At 53.4% G+C, this 18,953-nt stretch overlaps 2 protein-coding genes across 3 annotated transcripts in view; one reads left to right on the plus strand and one right to left on the minus strand.

Annotated features, from left to right (window-relative positions):
• SYT6 (synaptotagmin 6) overlaps positions 1-6,372 on the plus strand; it is a 32,720-nt gene extending 26,348 nt beyond the window's left edge. For both annotated transcript variants that reach the window (XM_061362792.1, XM_061362793.1), the window contains exons 6-7: positions 283-433; positions 6,288-6,372. In XM_061362792.1, the coding sequence (XP_061218776.1) occupies positions 283-433; positions 6,288-6,359 (223 nt within the window). In that variant the 3' untranslated portion in view covers positions 6,360-6,372. The remainder of the gene's footprint in view (positions 1-282; positions 434-6,287) is intronic.
• Positions 6,373-11,492: 5,120 nt separating this feature from the next.
• Positions 11,493-18,503, minus strand: PPP1R15B (protein phosphatase 1 regulatory subunit 15B). The gene is made up of 2 exons (XM_061362785.1): positions 16,835-18,503; positions 11,493-14,104 (listed from the first exon to the last, which is right to left on the minus strand). The coding sequence occupies exons 1-2, from the start codon at positions 18,449-18,451 to the stop codon at positions 13,892-13,894; spliced, it is 1,830 nt and encodes a 609-aa protein (XP_061218769.1). The 5' UTR covers positions 18,452-18,503; the 3' UTR covers positions 11,493-13,891.
• Positions 18,504-18,953: the final 450 nt, after the last annotated feature.

The following is an 18,953-nucleotide window of genomic DNA, read 5'->3' on the forward strand; positions in this document are numbered from 1 at the left end:
TGATATCTATGGTGACAGAGAGTTACCTGTTAGAACAGTAACTGCTTAAAGCAACCAGCGACTTTGCTTTATGGCAGTTTCTTGAGTGAGGACTGTGTTCCCTTCGCTATTCGCTTGTCCTGCAAGCCATCACCCCACACTGATAGCAGCAGGGTCTGCCCATCACAACTGCCTCTCTTCACTGCACCAGCTCTTGTGGCCCTCCAGCACCACAGGGCCAGCAGCCCCAGCTGATAGAGGCGATCAGGGTGACAACGCTGCTGCTTTCCTCTTGCTCCTCAGAGTGGGTCACAACGAGATCATCGGGGTTTGCCGCGTGGGGGTCAATGCCGAGGGGCTGGGCAGAGACCACTGGAACGAGATGCTGGCGTACCCGCGCAAGCCCATCGCGCACTGGCATCCATTAGTGGAGGTGAAGAAGTCTTTCAAAGAGGTTTGTGGTGTTTTTCTTCCCTTTTAACGCATGAGCTGTGCGGGAGGAGCCGGTGCGAGGCTCCCGAGAGCTCCCTGGGATTTCCTGACAAGAGCTGAGGGAATTTTCTCACCAGAAATGAACTGCAGGAAACGTTTCTGTCTTGTCTGGAAATAGCTCCTGGAGCGTGCAGCGGGGAGAGGGGCTGAGCTCACGGGCGCGCCTCTGCCTTTGCTGCCTCTTTCTTTCTTTCTTTCTTTGCTTTTTGTTTCTAAATCAGGGGTTGGGAGCAGCAAGGAAGGGGAGCGCTGTTTGATTGCATCGACTGCCCCGGGGGTATCGCCCAGTTCAACTTCCCATTTCCTCATCCTAAACGATTTTGCTGTTGACTCATCTCCAAGCCTTTGAGGGAGAATAAATAGAACAAATGGGACTGCTTTAAGCATCTGCAGAGAAAGATTCACTTGATGCAGCCCCAGATGATAAACCAGGGCTGAAACGCCTGGGTACCATTCTGACCATCTCTAGCCTTTTCCTCCTCCTTGCTCTCCATTTTCTCACCCTCCCATAGAGCTCTTTGGGGCTTTGCCTGATTTAGGTCATAAATTCTGAAGGGGAGAGATGCGGAAACTGGCACAGGTGCCATTGACACTTCAGGTGTGAGAAGAAAGGCAGCGTTTGTGGCCGATGGTACTATAGCAAAGGCAATAAAACCTCTCGCTGCATCTTGGCCTGAGGAGAGTTTTTCCCTCAGAGCCAGAGGACGAAACAAAAAGAGTCTTTTTTCCCCCTTGAAGCTCAGCTACTGAGCTCCACTGCGAGGCAGGTTCCTGGCTCGGTTAGCCTCCAGTCTGATTTGGCATGCACCAAACCCTCTATCTTTGAGACCGGCTCTTTCCTCTGGCAGGGACGCAGCCCTGAGCAGCAGCACCAGGCTGTCACTGCCCTTTCCCTGCTCACGCACCGGCATCCCACACACGAGCCGGAGCTGTCTGCGCAGGCAGCGGGTGCCCGCACCCCGCCACGGCAGCACAGGGCTCCATCACCAGCGCAGGTCCGATGCAGAGGGTTCTTGAGCTTTTCACCTTTTAATCTTCACGTATGGCCTTAGGGTTTGGTCCCAGCCATCAACCATCTGCTTCTCCCCCTTAACAGTAGATTCAGGGGTCTGCTTTTCCCTATCAATAGGTGCTTATCAGTAGAATCAGGTGTCTGCTTTTCCTTGTCAATAGAACCAAGTGTCTGCTTTTCCTTATCAATAGTTAGTGCCTTTGTTCTGCTTAGTAGGCATGATAGGTACAGACAATACCTTTGCTTAAGCAAGCGAATTCCTCTAACCCCCCTCTACACCCCCCCTGTACAATGGTCAACCCTCTGCATCAGGTCCGATCGTGTGCAGCCTCCCAGAGCACGGCGCCGGCTGCCCCAGGGCCGGGAGCTCCCCCTGCTGCAGCTGACTTCACCGCGCTGCTCCTCAGTTGCGGCTGGGAGATGGAGAGAAAGATTCCGGAGAGGTTTCTGGTAATCAATGGGAATCCCAGAGGAACCGGGGAGCCATTGCACGTGAGTCACCTGCTCAGATGTGCTTTGAAAACCTCTGCTGAGCCCCCCAGACGTTGGAAGAACAACCTGAGTGAATCACCTTCCCCTCCCGTGCACAGGTCAGGAGCTCTGCTCGAAAGCAAAGGAGCAAAGCTTCTGATCATCTCTTCTGGTAGCGGTGCCGTCAGCTGCTCCTCAGAGCCAGCCAGCAAATGCTCCCTTTAGTTCTGTGCCCTTTCAAGTTTTAGCACCGCTGTCTGCAAGTCCCGTCAAGAATAACAAAGCAACCAGACGGAACAGGACAGAAATTCATGGAAACGGGATTTGTGGTTCTGAGCAATCGCACCATCCTCTGTGTGTGTGTGTGCGTGTGTGTGTTTTAAAAGCAGCTTGGGTTTTGTGTCCCGTATCCTCAGGTCAGGGTCCCCACGCACAGAGAGGCTGCTGGTGGGATGCAGGGTCACACTCCATCAGTCCCGGCCCCCAGGCTGCCAGCTCCTCACTCCATCTGCTAGTGGATGCGGATGCTGAGGGAGAAGCTCTGACCCTCCACCCCTTTTCCACCCTCATTTCTTCATGGGGGGAGCTCAGGCTGTGCTGGAATACTGAGCTGTTGCCTTCATCTTCAGCATCTTCATCTTCAAAGGCATTTGCAGCCGGGCAGCAGCAAATGGAGCGTTTGCTCTCTAGCTGATCCTCATGACTGCCTCTGTTTGCCAGAGCGATTGCTGATGGCCTCTGCTGTACATCAGTGTCTTTCCTGATTGAGTGCTTGACCTTACACTGAAAGCAGAAAGGCTGGGACTGAATTGTCTTTCTGAGTGCATAAATTGAGGAGCGGCTGACTGGAGCTGCCAGAGCACTGACAGGAGCCAAAGGGTTTCTGCTCATGCAGGAGAGGAGGGAACCCTGAACGCGGAGCTGCTCAGTGCTGCTCTGTGTTGGATGCCCGCACATTGGGTGAGGAAGGCATCCTGCCCTGCACAGGAACGGACCTTAAAGCTCCTCCAGCTCCAACCCCTGCCACGGGCAGGGACCCCTTCCACTGGAGCAGCTTGCTCCAAGCCCCTGTGTCCAACCTGGCCTTGAGCACTGCCAGGGATGGGGCAGCCCCTGTCCCAGGTTCTGGTGATGCTCCCAGGAATGTTCCCTCAGGGATGTGTCCCACCAGGAGCATGGCCTGGCCCCGGCCCCCAGCTCCCACCACAGCACTTTGGGACGGATGGACACTGGTGCCCCTGGGGCTGTGATTCCTTGGCCAAGTCTCCTCCTGCGCTGTGGGCTTGGCTCCTTAACATGAGACCCTGGAAGCACTGGGTCTGTTCCACAGCTGCAGCTCCAACACATCCCAGCCCCCTCATTCCTGGGTCGGCAGCACGATTGCAGCCCTTCCTCCATGAAGGAGTTGCCCTTTCCTCTCTTTCATTGCTGGAGCCTTCAGGGAAGCTTGCTCCTGTTACATTCCATTGTGTTTGGTTCCTCCATATTTATCAGCAGTGAGTAACTAAACCTAATGACGGTACTTCTCTAATGACCATCATCGTTAGAGACAGAACATGTGCAAATGCACCATTAATTACAGGCTTCTAAGCACTGTCCTCACGTAGCCATTTGGAAGAGTTTGTGAGCAGGAGACAAGAATCCCACTTCCTGATGCGTTTTTCAGTTATCCTCACAATAAACTCTTGTCCTCAGCACAAACCTGCTCCCACTCTTCAGCCCCGAGGTCCCACCGGGACCTCCCCAATGTACTTCAATCATCCCACCCGTTGCCATTTCCTCTGCGCTTCCCAAAGCATCCATCAGGCAGGTTAAAAGCTCTGCCTCTATAAAAAGCAATAGAAAATTACAGCACATCTTGAAGGGGACTTCTGAAAGTCGGAGATTTCTCTGTTCTCTCTGAAAGACGAACTCGGGTCTCAGAGAGCAGCAGCAGCGAGATGCAAAATGGGTCTTTCATGTGGCCAAGTGCCTCTGGTTCAGCATGGGGGCACTCAGCTCTTCAAAACCTCGCTGCAGATGAAACCCGCTGCTGAGGGCCAAGTCATGCCCCTAATGAAGAGCAACCGTTTGTCTTTAAAGCTATGCAAATCCGGCCTCCTCCAGCCTTTTGGGCATGTTTGACTCGCATTGAGCTGCTCCAGACTGTTCAATTGCACAGTGGATGGGTCACCTTTCCTGATGGAAAGAAGGAACCCCAGCCCCGGGCTGCTCAGGCACACGGCTCACTTGAACCTGCTCTTGGAAGAGTTTCCATCACATCTTTGCACGATCAAACGCTGTAACCAGAGGCAGAACGATGCAGAGAGGTGCTGAGGACTCTGCCAAAAGCCCGTTTTCGTGGTACTTTCTGCTTCTCTGCTGTTCTATTGGTAGTTCTCAGGGGGAGATTTTCTCCCCATTATCAGTTCCCCAGGGCTTTTAGCAAATACGTTTGAGAGGAGACACAGAGAAGAAGCTGTTCTCTTACCTGAGGGCAGGTGCTGGGAAGGACAAGCTGCCCAGCTCCTCCAGTCCCGATTCCTGCTCAGCCCCGATGAAATGCAGTGTGTGTGATGCAGACCTGCGCCGTGAGATGCTTTACACCGACTGCCTCTTAGGGGAAGGAAGCTGGCCCGGTTCTTGCCCCTATCTCTAGCCATCAAAATGCACGTTTATGAGGTGAACGCTAAGAGCCAGGCTCTGCCGGCTGGCTTCAGAGGAACGGGACCGTGCTCCCTGCACTGCATGGGCAGACCTGACCCAGGAGGGCCACCCTTACCGAACTGTTATAACAATTCCCTCTTGGCCATGATCTGATTTAATTATTGTTTATTCCAACTGATTAATATCGAGAGGCAATGAGCGAGCAGCGCTGGGGGCGCCGGGGAGTCTCCGCTCCACCCAAGACGCACACCGAGAGTTCTGGGGTACAGTCTCTTATACTCCTCGGTCTTGGTTTTCAACCAATCTTGTCATCTCCTTCACCCCACTATCGACGTGGTTCCTTTTCATTGTTCTCCTCCTGTTGCTGGGGTTTTATCTTTGGGTGATGAAACTTCTTAAAAAGTTATGAATTCCTTGGCAATACATTAACAGGGATGTCTGTCACAAGCTTAACCACCATCTTAGCCCCCCTCAATTCCATTTCTTATATACTTACTTATTCAATACACAAGTTTCACCTCATCCTGTAACAGAAGGTATCTCTTGGTTACCTAACCCCCTCAAGGCATTCAAGCAGTTAAACAAAGTACCACTGTAATTAGCAAAGCGCTTGAGACATTCAAGTACTTAAACAAAGTACCCCTTAAAGTAACAAAGTGTTTGATTAGGAAGGATTATTCCTTTGTTTCTTCTTCTCTTTCATCATTGTATTGACAGGAACATCTATCTTAATCTGATCATTCGTATACATTCTACACATGATTTTCGATTCCACCGAAAGTACAATGATGACAAGGAGTCCTAAGCTGCTGACACGAATCATCCCTATATACCTCACAGAATGACTTTTCAGCCACACAAGTGAAATCCGTACACGCCAGAGCACTGACAGGAGCCAAAGGGTTTCTGCTCATGCAGGAGAGGGGGGAATTGATCCGCGGGGAGAAGGGAGCACTGGAAGCGCTGTGCCTCCTGTTGTCCTGGGGGATGTCTGTCATTGGTCGTTCGAATGCAATCAAACAGGATGGGGAGATGGGCAAGTGCTCAAAAGCTTGAGGAGCGATGGCTTTGAATGATTCTCATAGCCCCCAGGGCAGATCACTGATAATGTATGATCCATAAGCATGGTAAAACCCGTATTTGCTACATCCAGTGACGCGGTTTTCACTTTGGGAAGTGTCCTTGGCCCTGTGGGCGCTGAGGCTTCTGTGGAGGGAAATCACGGGCCAGGCTTTCTAAACCAGAAAGCCCTGAAGCAGGGAGCAGCAGAAAGCTGACCCGGGAGCAAGCTCTGCCTCCCCAGCACGCAGCTGCGTTTGCGCTGCCTCCTCTGCGAGCAGCCCTCCCGCCTGTGCCTGCATTTACGAAGCAATGAAGTCAGCTGCTCCCTCCCTCACTCCCCCTCAGAGGTCGAGCGCAGGCGTTCACCAAGTTAAAGGATGCTGGAGAGAGGAGCCTGCAGCAGAGCAGACAGGGAGCGTGGGAAAGGGATGGGAAGCGCTTCCGATCACAGACTTGGGCTGGAAAGGGCCTTAAACCACCCGGTTCCACCCCGCGCACGGGCAGGGCCGCCGACCCCGCACCACGGCGCCCGAGGCTGGGCCCCGCCTGGCCCCGGGCCGTGCCAGGCACGGGGCGGCCGCGGCTCCGTCTCGCTCAGCCCCGCTCTCTCTGTGTCTCCCCGCAGTGGCACGGCCGCGCCGCCAGCTTTGACAGCCAAGGCTCCTGCCCCTCCCCTAAGCCGCCCCCCACGCCCTGATGCGGAGCGGGACCGAACCGAGCCACTCGTGCCCTTGGCCTGCGGCCTCGGCCGCTTCTTGCTGAGGGGCAGCGGCAGCAGCGAGGCTTTGTCTGGTTGTCGTTGCGTAAGTAAAGGCAGAATCCTGTGTTGTGGCCAAACCCGTCCTCGTCTTAATACGTCTCCAAGGTGATGTGTTTCCTGTGGCTTTCACTGTACGGATGCTTCCAGAGGAGGAAGGACCGAGACAAGAGCGCTGTAAAACAAGGGGTAAAATAGCGGCTGGTGTGCCTGGAGGCTGGAATGGTGCAAAGGTGCTCGGAGGGAGGGGACATCCCCGCTGCACTGCCAGTGCCAGCTGGGAAGAGCAGCAGTGAAAGACTCCTGTGGTCAGCCCAAACCCAGCCGCGTGTTCCCGGGTTCCCTGTTCCTATCGAGGTGTTGATGAGCTGTGGAAGTCTGTGCAGTGTGTCCCAAACCCCTGTATCCATAGAGAAAAAAGTGCTGTTGATTCCTCAGGGAGGAAAACCTGGTTCTTTCCCCTGTATCTGAAGTCTCCTTAGAGCTACTTGCATGAAGAGTTTCTTAGGACCCCCTTGTAGCTGCTGCTCATCCCCCCCGTACGTCACCGCATTACCTGGAGTGGAGAGAACTGCGCTGCCACTGGTGGGGTTCAGCCATAAAAGGGGGAAGAGGTCACAGAAATAGGTGACATCCTTGCATGAACATTCAATCTTTCTTTACGTTTTATCACATCCTGGTGATAGAGGATGACCAAGAGGGTTTTTCCTTAACGAAAAATGTTTCTAAGGCCCAGACCCCGGAGGAGAGAAAGTTTGGGGAAGAAGGAATCTTTGGTGGTTGTTTGGCTGCAGAGGCCACAGATGCAGTTCTAACACCCCAGGTACCAGTCTGCAATGCAGCTGAAGCAGCTGCTGTTATCAGACAGCTGCGGGGTTTGGACCCTGGCTCGTGGTGGATTTTTCCCTGAGGTCTGGAGTCCCTCAGTGCTCTGTGTTCCCCTGTCACTAAATCAAGTAAATGCACTTCAAGTTCAAACTCATCTCGCAAGCAAGGCAGGGCCTCTCCTCACAGCAGGTTACCACAGCTGCATCCACCAGGCCCCGGGTCCGCCTCAGTGCCAGCCTTCCTCCACGTCACTGAGCATCAGGACTGACAGAGGAGGGGATCTGCTTTTCTGGGTAGGAGGAACCCTCTGTCGAGTGAAGGACAAATGCATCGTTCCCCATTGCACCTCCTGTCTTAATTCTCCATGTGCCACGTGCTAGAGCAGCAGAAACTCAATAAAATGGGTTTATTTGTAAGCCTTGCCCTGTCTGGTGCAATCCTTGCTCTTGTGAGGGCAGGAGTTGGGTGAAATGAGCTGAGGTGGGTGCAGCAGTCACAGCGGGTGCTGCCATGAGTGGTAATAGCAGACCCTGCCGTGGTACGAGGCACTGCAAGGGCAGACTGTGCTTGGGAGCAGACACTCCTGAGCCCATAACCTCTGGAATTCCTGGTTGTCCTGGGCAGTCAATGCACATCCCCTGGGGAGCTGCTCAGAAGAATCAGGGAATCCCAGACTGGTTGGGGTTGGAAGGGACAGCACAAATTGTTCTGGAGGCTCCTACCCAGGGACAGGCCTGAGGATGCCCCTTTCCAGGACCACCCATCCCTTCTGGGAATGCTCCAGGTCTCCTGATAGGAAAGAGCTTCTGGCCATGCACAGTGATTAACTTCCAGTGCCGGCCGGTTCCAAACCTGACCGTGGAGCCCTGAACCTTGGCCTAAGCCCGGTTGGTGCCATGAACCAAATGGATCTCTCGCAGGTTTGCAGATCAAAGCACCTGTGAGCAAGGCGCACCCAGAAGAAGCCACAGCAATCCCACTGGATGCAAGGATGGCATTTGACAATCATCAACTGCGCTCACCCACTTGCATCCTTTCTTCTCTAATCCTGGCTCCTGGGTTCTGGAGCTCTCTGTATAAGCTCTGTCTTTTACCCATTCTTCTTGTTATCTGGGATTTAGTCAAAACAGATGTGGGGTTTGACACAAAGCTCCTATTTTTAATGCTTGCTCCACACAGAAAATCAATTTCCCCTCAAAGCTGGCTGTCACTTGCACTGCTGGAAAACTGGATCTCACGTTAGTGCCGAACACCCACATCTTCATGGATAACCCCCCCTTGCGTTTGAGAGGCTGAGATTTTGCCACATGCCTTGAGAAGGGACTAACAAACCATTGTGTGCTTGTCATCGCCACTCGAGCAGATTGGTCACACTCATGGAGATGAGACCCTGTCCAAGTGCAAGCATTCCCCTTTCATCTGGAGAGGGATTAGAACCCCAGAAAGGAGCTGAGCCCTGCACAAACGCTGTTCCGGGATTAGTGAAGCTGATTTCTTGCTTGTCGCTTTCTGAGCTGCTCTTAACTGTGTAATAATTACTCACAGAGCAGGGCAGGGCCTGATGTGCTGTGCCTGGCTGCTGGCAGTGTGCTGAGAGTGGTGCCAAGGCACCTCCTGCTGCAGGGCTGCTGAGCACACAGGCCAGGGCAGGGGATGCTCACAAACCAGGTACTGGTCACTGCAAAGGCTGCAAGCAAATGGGCTCTTTTCTTTTGAGTCCTGCAAGCAGCAGAAGCACCCAGGAGCATCCCCAGCCCTTCCTTTTCATCCCCTTCCTTTACAGCTTTAGTCTCACAGTGTCTAGCAATGAGTGCCTGCGGGAAGAGCAAGAGACACTGAAGCGAGGGCTGCCACTGAAGTGATGTTAACTCAATGATGGGGATACAGGGAGAAGTGGAATCTCATGGGTCCATTGCACTGCTCGTTACGGGGTCTCAGAGGGCTGAGGAACCCTGAGGGGTTCCAGCCAAGTGCCCTCTCACTGAGCTGAGGACAAAATAACCCGGGGTATGAGAAGAAAGTGCTCAAAAGCACCTTCCCCCCTCCAGCCCCACGGCCCTGAGCTGTGGACATCCCACCAAGGCTCTGGTCCCACACAGCAGGGCTGAGCGATGGAGGGGGGAGCTGAGCACAGCTGGACACAGCTGCAGCCCCATGCCTCAGCCTCAGCATCAGCCTCGCCTCCAGGCAGCGACGGCCCTGGCTGAGGGGACCCCAAGGGATGCTCCCCTGCCAGGCTGAGCACCCCTTGGAGCAGGCAGGACAGGGCTCGGGTGCACTGCGGGCAGGGTGCATGGGAGCCCTGCGGTCCCAAAGCCACAGAACTGCCCTGTAGACCCCTGAGGCTACGGGCACCTGCAGGAGCACAGAGCTGGGGTTCAATCCGGCCACTAACAGGAGGGTGCTGCTGCCAGGGGAATCGGCTCCATCCTCTCCAGCTGCTGGCCGTGCTCCGCAGGGATGGGGTTAGCTCCAAGCCTGAGCTCTCCCTCTCTGCCACAGAGCTCCAAGCACACACTCCTCCCGAGGCCGGTTTTGCCTGTTCCACATTTGCATTAGAGGGTGCCAAGGACCAGCAGCAAACTCCTGCCCGTCTGTGGCCCTCCTGCCACGTCTGGGATCAGCCCAAGCTCCAGCGTCCTCCCACCGCTGCTGCCAAGCCCTGGGTACAGCCCTTTGTTGCCTCCTGATTCATGTGTGACGAGCTAGACCTCAACCAGATGTTACGTGGGCAGAAACACCTCTTTGAAGTTAAAAGCCTGTGATTATCCTTGCCAGCCAGCCATTAAGGAAGTATTAAAGGGAGAAACTACCCCCCCTTCATGTTTCAATACAATAGCAGCTTTATAATACACTTGTTTAAGTTGCCTACTCTTCTTTGTAGCTCCCTTGTTTCTAACACTACACGCAAAACCGTTTCACCTCATCGATAGCTCCTGTGAGCTGGAAAAGAGTCAAGGAGAAGGAAGGATAAAGGCGATACCCTTGAGAATTAAACAAGAGGGTAAAATTCGGCGGCAGATCTCCCGTTCCCGTCTGCTGTTGACAGAACGTCTCAATTCACTTCTCCAGATCACTGTGCAAGAGGAGAGCTGGCAGGGATCAGTACCCACAGAGGCTCCCCTTTGCAGAGGTGGAGCTGCTGGCAATGGGAGAGTTGCAGCACAGGAAGCTGCAGCCTCAGAAGGAAAGCAGCGACCTCACTGCAGCGGTCCCATTGCCACCGCCGTGTACGGAGATAGCCCCTGGTACCTCCCAGCCACGGCACCGGGCGCTGCTCAGGTTCCCCAGGGAAAGGGAAAAGCAGGACCCGGGGTAAAGGCAGCCGGAGCCCTCGCTGAGCACGGGCTCATCTGCAGGATGCTCGCGGCTGGTGAGGGGGGACCCAAGAAAGCCCCACGGCAGCGACCCTCGGCTCTTCGCCGTAGGCGCTGTGATCCGTCCCGCGGCGGCGTGCGGACCCGCGCTGACTGACCCTCCCAGGGGCTCAGACAGGAGCTCACCGCTGCCCCCGGGCAGGCGGGACCGCGCGGGCACAGCCCGCTCGCAGAGGAACATTTGCTCCTGCAGCAACCGCAGGGCCCCTCGGGGCAGAGCGGAGCGCGCCACGCACGGGAATCACAACCGGGAGCTACAAAACCCGCTCCTCCCCTCCTCGCTTCCCTCCCTCTGCACCCTCGGCGCGTTCCGAGCGCTCCTCATGCCCCGCACCGCCCCTGGCGCTGCCATTGGCTGCGCGCCCATCAATTGGCTCCGGTCCCTCCTCTCCGCCCCTGCCATTGGCCTCCGCTCCCATTGGCTGGCGCACCAATGCCCCGCCCTCCTCCCAACTGCCATTGGCAGCTGCTCCCGTTTTCCGCCGCTACGGTCCTCCCGCCCCGGTCCGCCCGCCCGCCGCTGCCACAGGGGGCGCTGCCATTGGCCGCCGCTCCCCTCAACCCGCCCCTGCCGGTCCTCCCCGTCACTGCCATTGGCCGGCACCGCCGTTCAGTCCAGGCGCTCCCATTGGCAGCAGCGCCCGTCAATCAGCCCCGGTCCCTCCTCCTCTGCACTGCCATTGGCTGCCATGCCCCTCTTTCACCGCCCGGTACTTACACGCACAAGGCAACCAGCGCGGAGCTTCCCCGTTCAGACACAAATGATCCGGATCCACCTTGGAAGCGAGCCGCAGTCCCTGCCATCCCCTCCAATCCCAGTTACCCGGTTGTTTCCAACGTTCTTCCAAAGAAAACCAACGTGGCCATATCTTGCAAATATCTTTATTCCAATTCCCAAATTAGTTCTCAATAGTTTTATTATGTACAGAAATAGAACTTTAGATATAAAACCCCAACGAACTCAACGCAAATCAATTAAAATCTGTAGAAAGCCAATGTGGAACATTGTTTTCTAAGCATCTCTAAATTATACAAAAATAAAATCTGATCCTTACAGTTTTGATTTAAAGTTCCCAAGTTTTTACTGTCTCACTGCAAGAACATCCTGTACAAGCACTGGAACACAGCTGGGAGGGACAACGGTGACAACCTCGCTCAGGTGATGGTTATGGTGATGAACTTACTGTTAACCTTTGCTCACCTCACACTGGCTACTTTAAACATGAGGCTGGAGAGAAGCAAGCTGGCCCAAGCAGGTATGGCTCAGTAAGAACACTGCAGGCTGGAAAAAAACCTCTTAACATCAGAAGCACTCTGGAAGTAACAGGTTTTAACGTAGTCTATACCTGTGTCAGTTTGTTTCACTCCCAGGTAGAGCCTTTCCCAAGCCTGTGCAAACAGTAGATCAGTGTTTGCAGGGTTAATTTTCACCACTCTGAAGCTTTGTCCCAGCACCAGTAAATCAAGTGGTCCAGAGCAACTGCAGCACCAGGTTCTCCAAGAGCAAGGAAACCAGGAGAGGCACAGGAAAACCACTGTAGTGTCTTCTACCAAGAGCAATGAACAGCATCTTCACTTATCAGTCACACCTGAACCAGAAATCAACAAATTCTCTATTCTTCCCCACTGATCATCTCACATGCTTTTTTCCTAAACTAAAAAGCAGAACCCGTTATCAAATGTGATACAGGGAAATGATCTCCAAATTAAAGGTACTTCACAGGTTTTGAGGGCATCATTAGAATTACAATTTCAAAACTCCAACTGGAGGACAGGAGAACCCAGTTAGTATTTTTTCTATGCCATGGGGATGGCAAATAACATTGCTGCATTGCTTTCGTAATGCTTGAGCATCAGCTGTATTTTACCATCATATGGTAACTACTGTAGTTCACACTTAACCCTCTGTAGCAGGGAGAAGTGGTGACAGGACAAATCTGCAGTGTTCTGGGGTTTCCCTCTTACAAAAGGGAAACAGCTGACGGAACCAAGTAGCAAATCACTTATTCACACAACTTTATGTGAACAGAGATGAATTCTGTGATGCTCGGTATTTATTCCAACCTCATACCTGCTTGGATACCAGCCACACAACATCCTTCAGGTCCAAACATATCCCACTGGTGCTGCTTTCTTAGTGGGGCTGCAACAACAATTGCACACTGCAAGTTAAGAACATAAATGAAGAGTGTTTGCCTTCCACCAGGGACCTCCCCTTCCAGACCCCACACATGAAATGTTACTCTGGTAACAGATGAACAAAAGTGCAGCTGCACAGAGGTATTAATACTGGCTTTTGGTAAAGAACACAGCAATTTGTAGCCTTAGATTTCCGTAAGTTAAAGAGAATTCTCCTCGCAAGTACCAGAATGAGCACACTGGATACAAGAAATAATGAAGAATCCTTCACTTCAATTCATATTCAGAAAGCAGAATCCATTACAGAGAAGCTCCTCTAAGGTTAACTAAAGGACTAGGGGCTATGCATGGCTATCTGAATTCAATCAACCTCAATATGTACCATGAAGCTTTAATTATTGATCAGGATCAGGCCTTTCACTGCCCTGAAAGCAAAGAGGTTTGGTGCACAAGCAGCCAGCACCCTTTGGAACAGTACTGGGTAAAGGTATGTGTTTAAATAAGGACAAACCAAAGGGCTCGTAGTGCACCAGAGCTCCCCTGAATCCCCCAGTGTGCTAGACTGAAATAGTAAGACACCAAAGCACCACACTGACACTCAAGCAGTACATTACATGCAAAACTGGGATGTTAAAAGGCATTCTGCACAGTAAATATCATCAGCTAACGAAATCCAAGGCTTTTACACAAGTCAGAGGAAATGGAGCCCCACAAGCAGCACACACCTCTGGAATCTTTAAATCAAAACTGCAAGAATTAGGTTCTGAACCCCATAAATATTTCCTTCAAAATAGGTTTTGCTTTTTCAAAGTGCAAAAAATCCAACTGAATAGTCACCACTTCCCAACATATGGCAGACAAGGCATTTCTGGAATGGACTGAACCTAAAGCAGTCTGTCCCTCAAGTGTTAATTAAAAGGAATGTGATTATACCACCCCTACACCCTTGATGATACTCAAAAGATTTTGTCTGGATATCAAAATGGGACACAGGTATATTCCAACTGGGATAAAAGCCCTAAAATCCCGCTTCTCTCCTCACTTCAGAAGAGCACATGCAGCTGCCACTTGTTTTGAAGACGTTCATGAGTGCTCAGGGTCACACAAACTACAAGGTCTTTGAAGGTGCTAGAAGAGATCAACCCTCTCGTAGTAGGTTTCTTGGAGTGTACGGAATACTCTCTGTCTATGCTCTGCTGTGAAGCAGTATCCTATCGCTTCCTCCGTTTCCTGGATCCGTTTCTGGAACCTGCATCCATCCCGTGCCATCTCTTCCCAGGGTCCTTTCCGATCCTCCTCGCTGCTTATGTAATACTCAGTAATTTTCTCAAGGAAGGTCACCTGGAAAAGACAAGTAGGAAAGCATTAGCAAGCACTCGTGCAGAAGGAGCTTGGTATTTATTTGCACAAGGTTTTATTTCTAAACAGAAGTTATTAAATGCCCAAAATAGCCAAAAGCCTCCGAGAGGCTACCCAGGCCAGAGCTTGTATCAGCTCAGCTTTAAAAACAACCAGTTGCTGACTTCCAAGGTTGAGCTTAAGCTACTACAGAGTTTCTAAATTAGCCTCAGAGGCCTCTTTAGGCTGGCGGCAGATCCCAGCATGTTCCCTGTTCAAGAACACCCCTGTCACCAGCACCTGGGTTATAACCTTGCACAGCCACAGTGCGGGCAGGTTACTCAGGACGTGCCAAGGCACTTCTGGCTACAGAGATACCCTCCAGTCACCACCTCCCATCGCTGAAGCTTCCATTTCAGAAAGAAAGAAAGAAAGAAAGGGAGGAATCATTGTTCTGTGAAGCAACCAAGCACGTGAATCACTGCCAGCACCAGGATAAAGAATCACACAAGGTGACAAAGAAGGAAGCAACACTCATCGCTGTGTGACTGGAACAAACCCATCCGCTCAGAGCTGGTTCCACATTCCAAAGTATTGCAGTTCAAGCAAGGACATGGAATCAGAGTGATGGCATTTTAAAACAGGCATCAAAACCTTTCACTCCTCAGTATGTTTAAGAGCTATTCAGCTATTTTAAGAAAGCAAATGTATAGGCTCAGGATCTAAACTTGACAGTGGTTAGATTATACTAAGGATTTAAGTCCTTCTGTTATCAAGATATAAGCAAAAGCCAGACTACTCAAGGCTCTTACTGAATTCTGTGTTGCTTTCCATTTAGCTACAAAACGGAAAGAGAAACTAGGGAGCTGTCAGCATCCAGCAGCTCTCACACTAGGACAGATTCCTGAAGAGAAGCCAAACACTGTCCTTACAGGTGGTTCCAGGGGATTTGCTGCAGAACAGCTAGTTCTGGAAGGTCAGGAAAACACATGGGGAGATACAAACCACTTGCTGCTCTATTCCTATGTTTTATTAACACAGAAGCCTCAGTTCATGCTAACACAGAAGTGTACTGGGATTGCTTTTGGTGGTAAAGCCAACTTCCAACATGGAGATAACAGTTATGGAAGAGATGACCTCCAAGAATGATTAGCAGCTGAGGACACAGCCACCAGAGACTGTATGAAAGCCTCCAGAAGTCATCTAAATCTAGTGTGGTGATCCCAAAGGACTGCAGTCACCTCTGAGAGCAGATGCCTCAGTGCCCACATCCTCCAGTGTGGAGGCATTGGTAACTTAAGCAAAACAAAGCGCTCTTGGGTTTGATGGCTTTGCTGCTGTGTGATTGTAAGGTGCCAGACAGGAAACAGGATGAATGACCTGAGGATTGTTGGCAACCCCAGCTCTGTTTTGCAGACAGGTCTAATGATGTGCTTTCAAGCACAGGGAGCTGTTACATCAGCCTGTCCCTCTGAGAGTTCCCACCTTACATCCTTTTTACATCAGTCTGAGACGCCCCTGGGCACAATTACTGGATGCTGAAACATCATGTTAAATCCTGCATCTAGGTCATGGCTCTTTCACCAGGATTACACAGAACCAAACCACACAGCAATCACATCATCACTCCTCCATCCCTGGCAGGCAGAAAGCCTTGAGGAGGCGCAGGCTGAGCTCAGAGCATTGCTCCTCAGTGCTGCCCTATTGCAGTTGCACAGAAACCTCCTGCAGGAACTGCTGGGAGTCTTTTCCATTTAAATTAAACCAAACAGTTTGTCCTGTGAGATCCATGAAGTCTGCAAGCACCATCTGCCCCAGCAAGGACAGGTATGAAATCACCTCCAAGCCAGGCCCTCAGTTAAAGGAGCAAACAAATCTCTTTGCTGTCACAGCATTAAAGCAAACATGATAGTTACACGATAGTGTATTACCCCGGGGCTTGGATCACAAGCTCTTCCTCATGCTAACGCCTGAAGTATCAGGCAAGACTCAGACACCACCCCTGAAAAACCACCCAGTCCATGGGTAGCATCAGAACTTAATGGACATGCAATTCCCATTTACCTGAATCCTGGCACGTGTATTAAAAGGCCTTCTGTTTAATGCACAAACTCTTCAGAATCATGCTAATCTTCCAGTTTGTGCTCAAAAGCCCAGCTCCAGTTTGCACTGAAATGACTGCTGCATTTTAAGTCTTTTAGATGAAAAGAGAAGTATTATTATACTCTGTTTTCAAACTTTTCAGTGTATTATTGTGTTAACCCCCAACAGAAGAGTTCTTCCTACTCCAAAAGATGTCTGTAACTCAAGCAGGCTTGTCCCAGCTCTGAAAGCTTTAAGCCTGGATTACAGTATGTGTACGCAAAGGCCCCAAAGTACTTTATCGGTGTTATTCCAACAGGTACTTTCCAAAGGAGAAACTTCCATCATGGATCTCAGCTGTTTCTCTGAGGATGGCAACTACACAACAGAGACTGACAACACAGAACGAAAGCCACCTCTTCAGAGGAAAATACAACTTCAAGTCTAAAAAAGGAACGTGAGGAAGTGCCCCACGTCACTGAGTTGTGAAATTCCCATCACGTGGAAAGGATGAGGCACCCTCATTTCAGACCATGAGCTCATGGAGGTACGCTCGTGCCTGAAACCCAAGTCCCCTCCCCCGCCCACCCGCAGTGCAATGGGGCTTGTTTTAGCATCACCAAAACACAAACCCAAAACCCAAGTCTGTACCTTTTTCCTCTTGGAACTGGGACATTTCTCAGCAGAAAGAATGCCATGCAGCACCGTGACCCCATAGTCAGGCTTTTCCAGCTCCCCCCCGCAGTTAGTTAAGGGACTGTACTCAGAAGTGACCAAACTTGGCCTCTCTGCTCCTTTTGAACCAGGCGTCCCTTTCTTCTCTGCTGTCTGAAAGGCTGCCTTGAAGTTTAAAGGATTATAGGGATCATCTGAGGTACAGAATGAGTTCCAAAGCTTCAAGTTTTCTGCCTCATCCCCACTGCTACAGTCCCATTCCTCCTCAGAACTGGGGTGAGGAGAGCCCGAGGACTCCTCTACCCACGAAGAATCATCATCTTCCTCCTCTTCTATATCTGACATGTCCCTTCCCGGCTCGCAGGAAGATGTCTGAATGGTGGCTGTGAAGTTCTGAGGGTTGTACGGATCCAAACTATAGAAGGAATTCCAGAGGTGAAGCCTGTCCCCGTTCTGGCTACGGACGTCTGAATCCAAGGGGAGCTCCTCTTCGCTATCGAAACCATCGTCATCATCATCCCAGTCTTCCTCATCATCCGCACTCTCCTCCCCACTGGAAACTCCCCCTATTATATAGTCTATCAACTTATTGGCACAGGCGGGTCTGACCGAAACGGGAAGGATTTGCTCTATTTCCGAGTCCTCGCCATCCTCTTCACCCAAGGCTTCCCCCTCAAGTGTCCCCTTATCGGCTGAGCCCCCGTCCCCCTCCTGCTCCAAGGCACCACTACCTCCGGGCCGTGTCCCCGTGTCGCTCGGCTCCTGGGGCCGCTTCAACTCCCCAGCATCGCACCGCTGGTCCCGCCGTGCCCCTACCTCCTCTTGCCAACCGCCCTTGTGCTGCTGCTGCTCCTCCTCCAGGCTGTGGTAGCCGTGGTCCGGCTCCGGCACGGCCAGGCCCCCGCTGCCCAAGTGCCACGGCTGGAGAAAGGCCAAGCGCTTGCTGCGGACGAAGTCGGCCTCGGGCAACGCGCCCCGGAGGAGTCCGGCCTCGGCGGGGCCCTCGGCTCGCAGCGGCTGCGGCAGATGGTTCTCTCTAGAGCCGCCGCCCGAGCCCTGCTCCGGGCCCCGCACGTACAGGTCCACTCGCAGCACGGACAGGGGCAGCAGGCGGCTCCGCAGCAGCTCGCTACGCCACAGGCCCGGCGGGGCCTTCGCGCCGCCCTCCCGCTTCTTCTCCAGCGTCTCCTCGGCCCAGTCCGGCGCGGCCGGCTCCGACAACAGCGGCGGCGGGGGGCTCTTGGCGGGCGGCTGCCCGGCGGGGGGGCAGAGCGCGCTGCTCAGCGCGGGGCCCGGCAGCAGCCGCTGCAGCAAAGCGGACGGCGGGGACAGGAGCTGCGACACGAGCCGCAGCCATGAGAAGGGCGGGGTCGCCTGGGGCGAGGCTCCGGCGGGGGCCGCGCTAGGCCCGGCCAGCTTGGGCCAGGCCGCGGCGAAGCCCAGCCGGGCCCACCCCAGGCCACCGCGTTCCCGACCGCTCTGCTCCATGCGCGGGCAGAGGGTGCTGCTCAGCGGTCCCGGCGGTGCGGCGGTGCGTGCGGAGCTGCGCTCCGGGCAGGGGCTGCGGTGCTCCGGGCTGCGGGCGGCTCCCATCGGCTGCTTGACTCCATCCTGCTGCGGGCGCTGACACAAAATGGCGGCAGGGGCCCGAGGGCAGCACCGGCACCAGCCCCGCACCGCGCAGGCGCTCTCTTCGTCACCGACCCCGGCACCGCCCATTGGGCACAGCGATGGCCACGCCCCCACGTGAGGCCGAACCCGGGGCGGGGTCACCGGATTGCATCAGCCGCGCGGCAGCAGGAGCTGTGCGGTAGCGCCCCCTGCGGTGGCGGAGGGCTCTGCCCCGTTACCGGCGCCAGCCCCCGCGGACCCCCTGCGGGGAGCCCCGGCCGGGAGGGAGTTACCGGGAGAACGAGCTGGGGGGGCCGCGGCACTGCGCGTGCAGGGGGGCAGCGCGTGGGACCGGGGAAACTGGGCTCGGGGGCGGGCGCTGTAGCAGGCAGGGGCGCAAGAGGCGCAGTCAGGGGTGCAGGCAGCGCCCACAGCACCCGATGAACTTCTTCATTTCCACGCCCCCTGGTGGAGGCAGCAGGGA

The sequence above is a fragment of the Neopsephotus bourkii genome, unplaced genomic scaffold, assembly GCF_033783945.1.
Source record: "Neopsephotus bourkii isolate Nb327-2 ecotype Australia unplaced genomic scaffold, CSIRO-AGI_Nbou_v1 NB_1139, whole genome shotgun sequence".
Lineage (NCBI taxonomy): Eukaryota > Metazoa > Chordata > Aves > Psittaciformes > Psittacidae > Neopsephotus > Neopsephotus bourkii.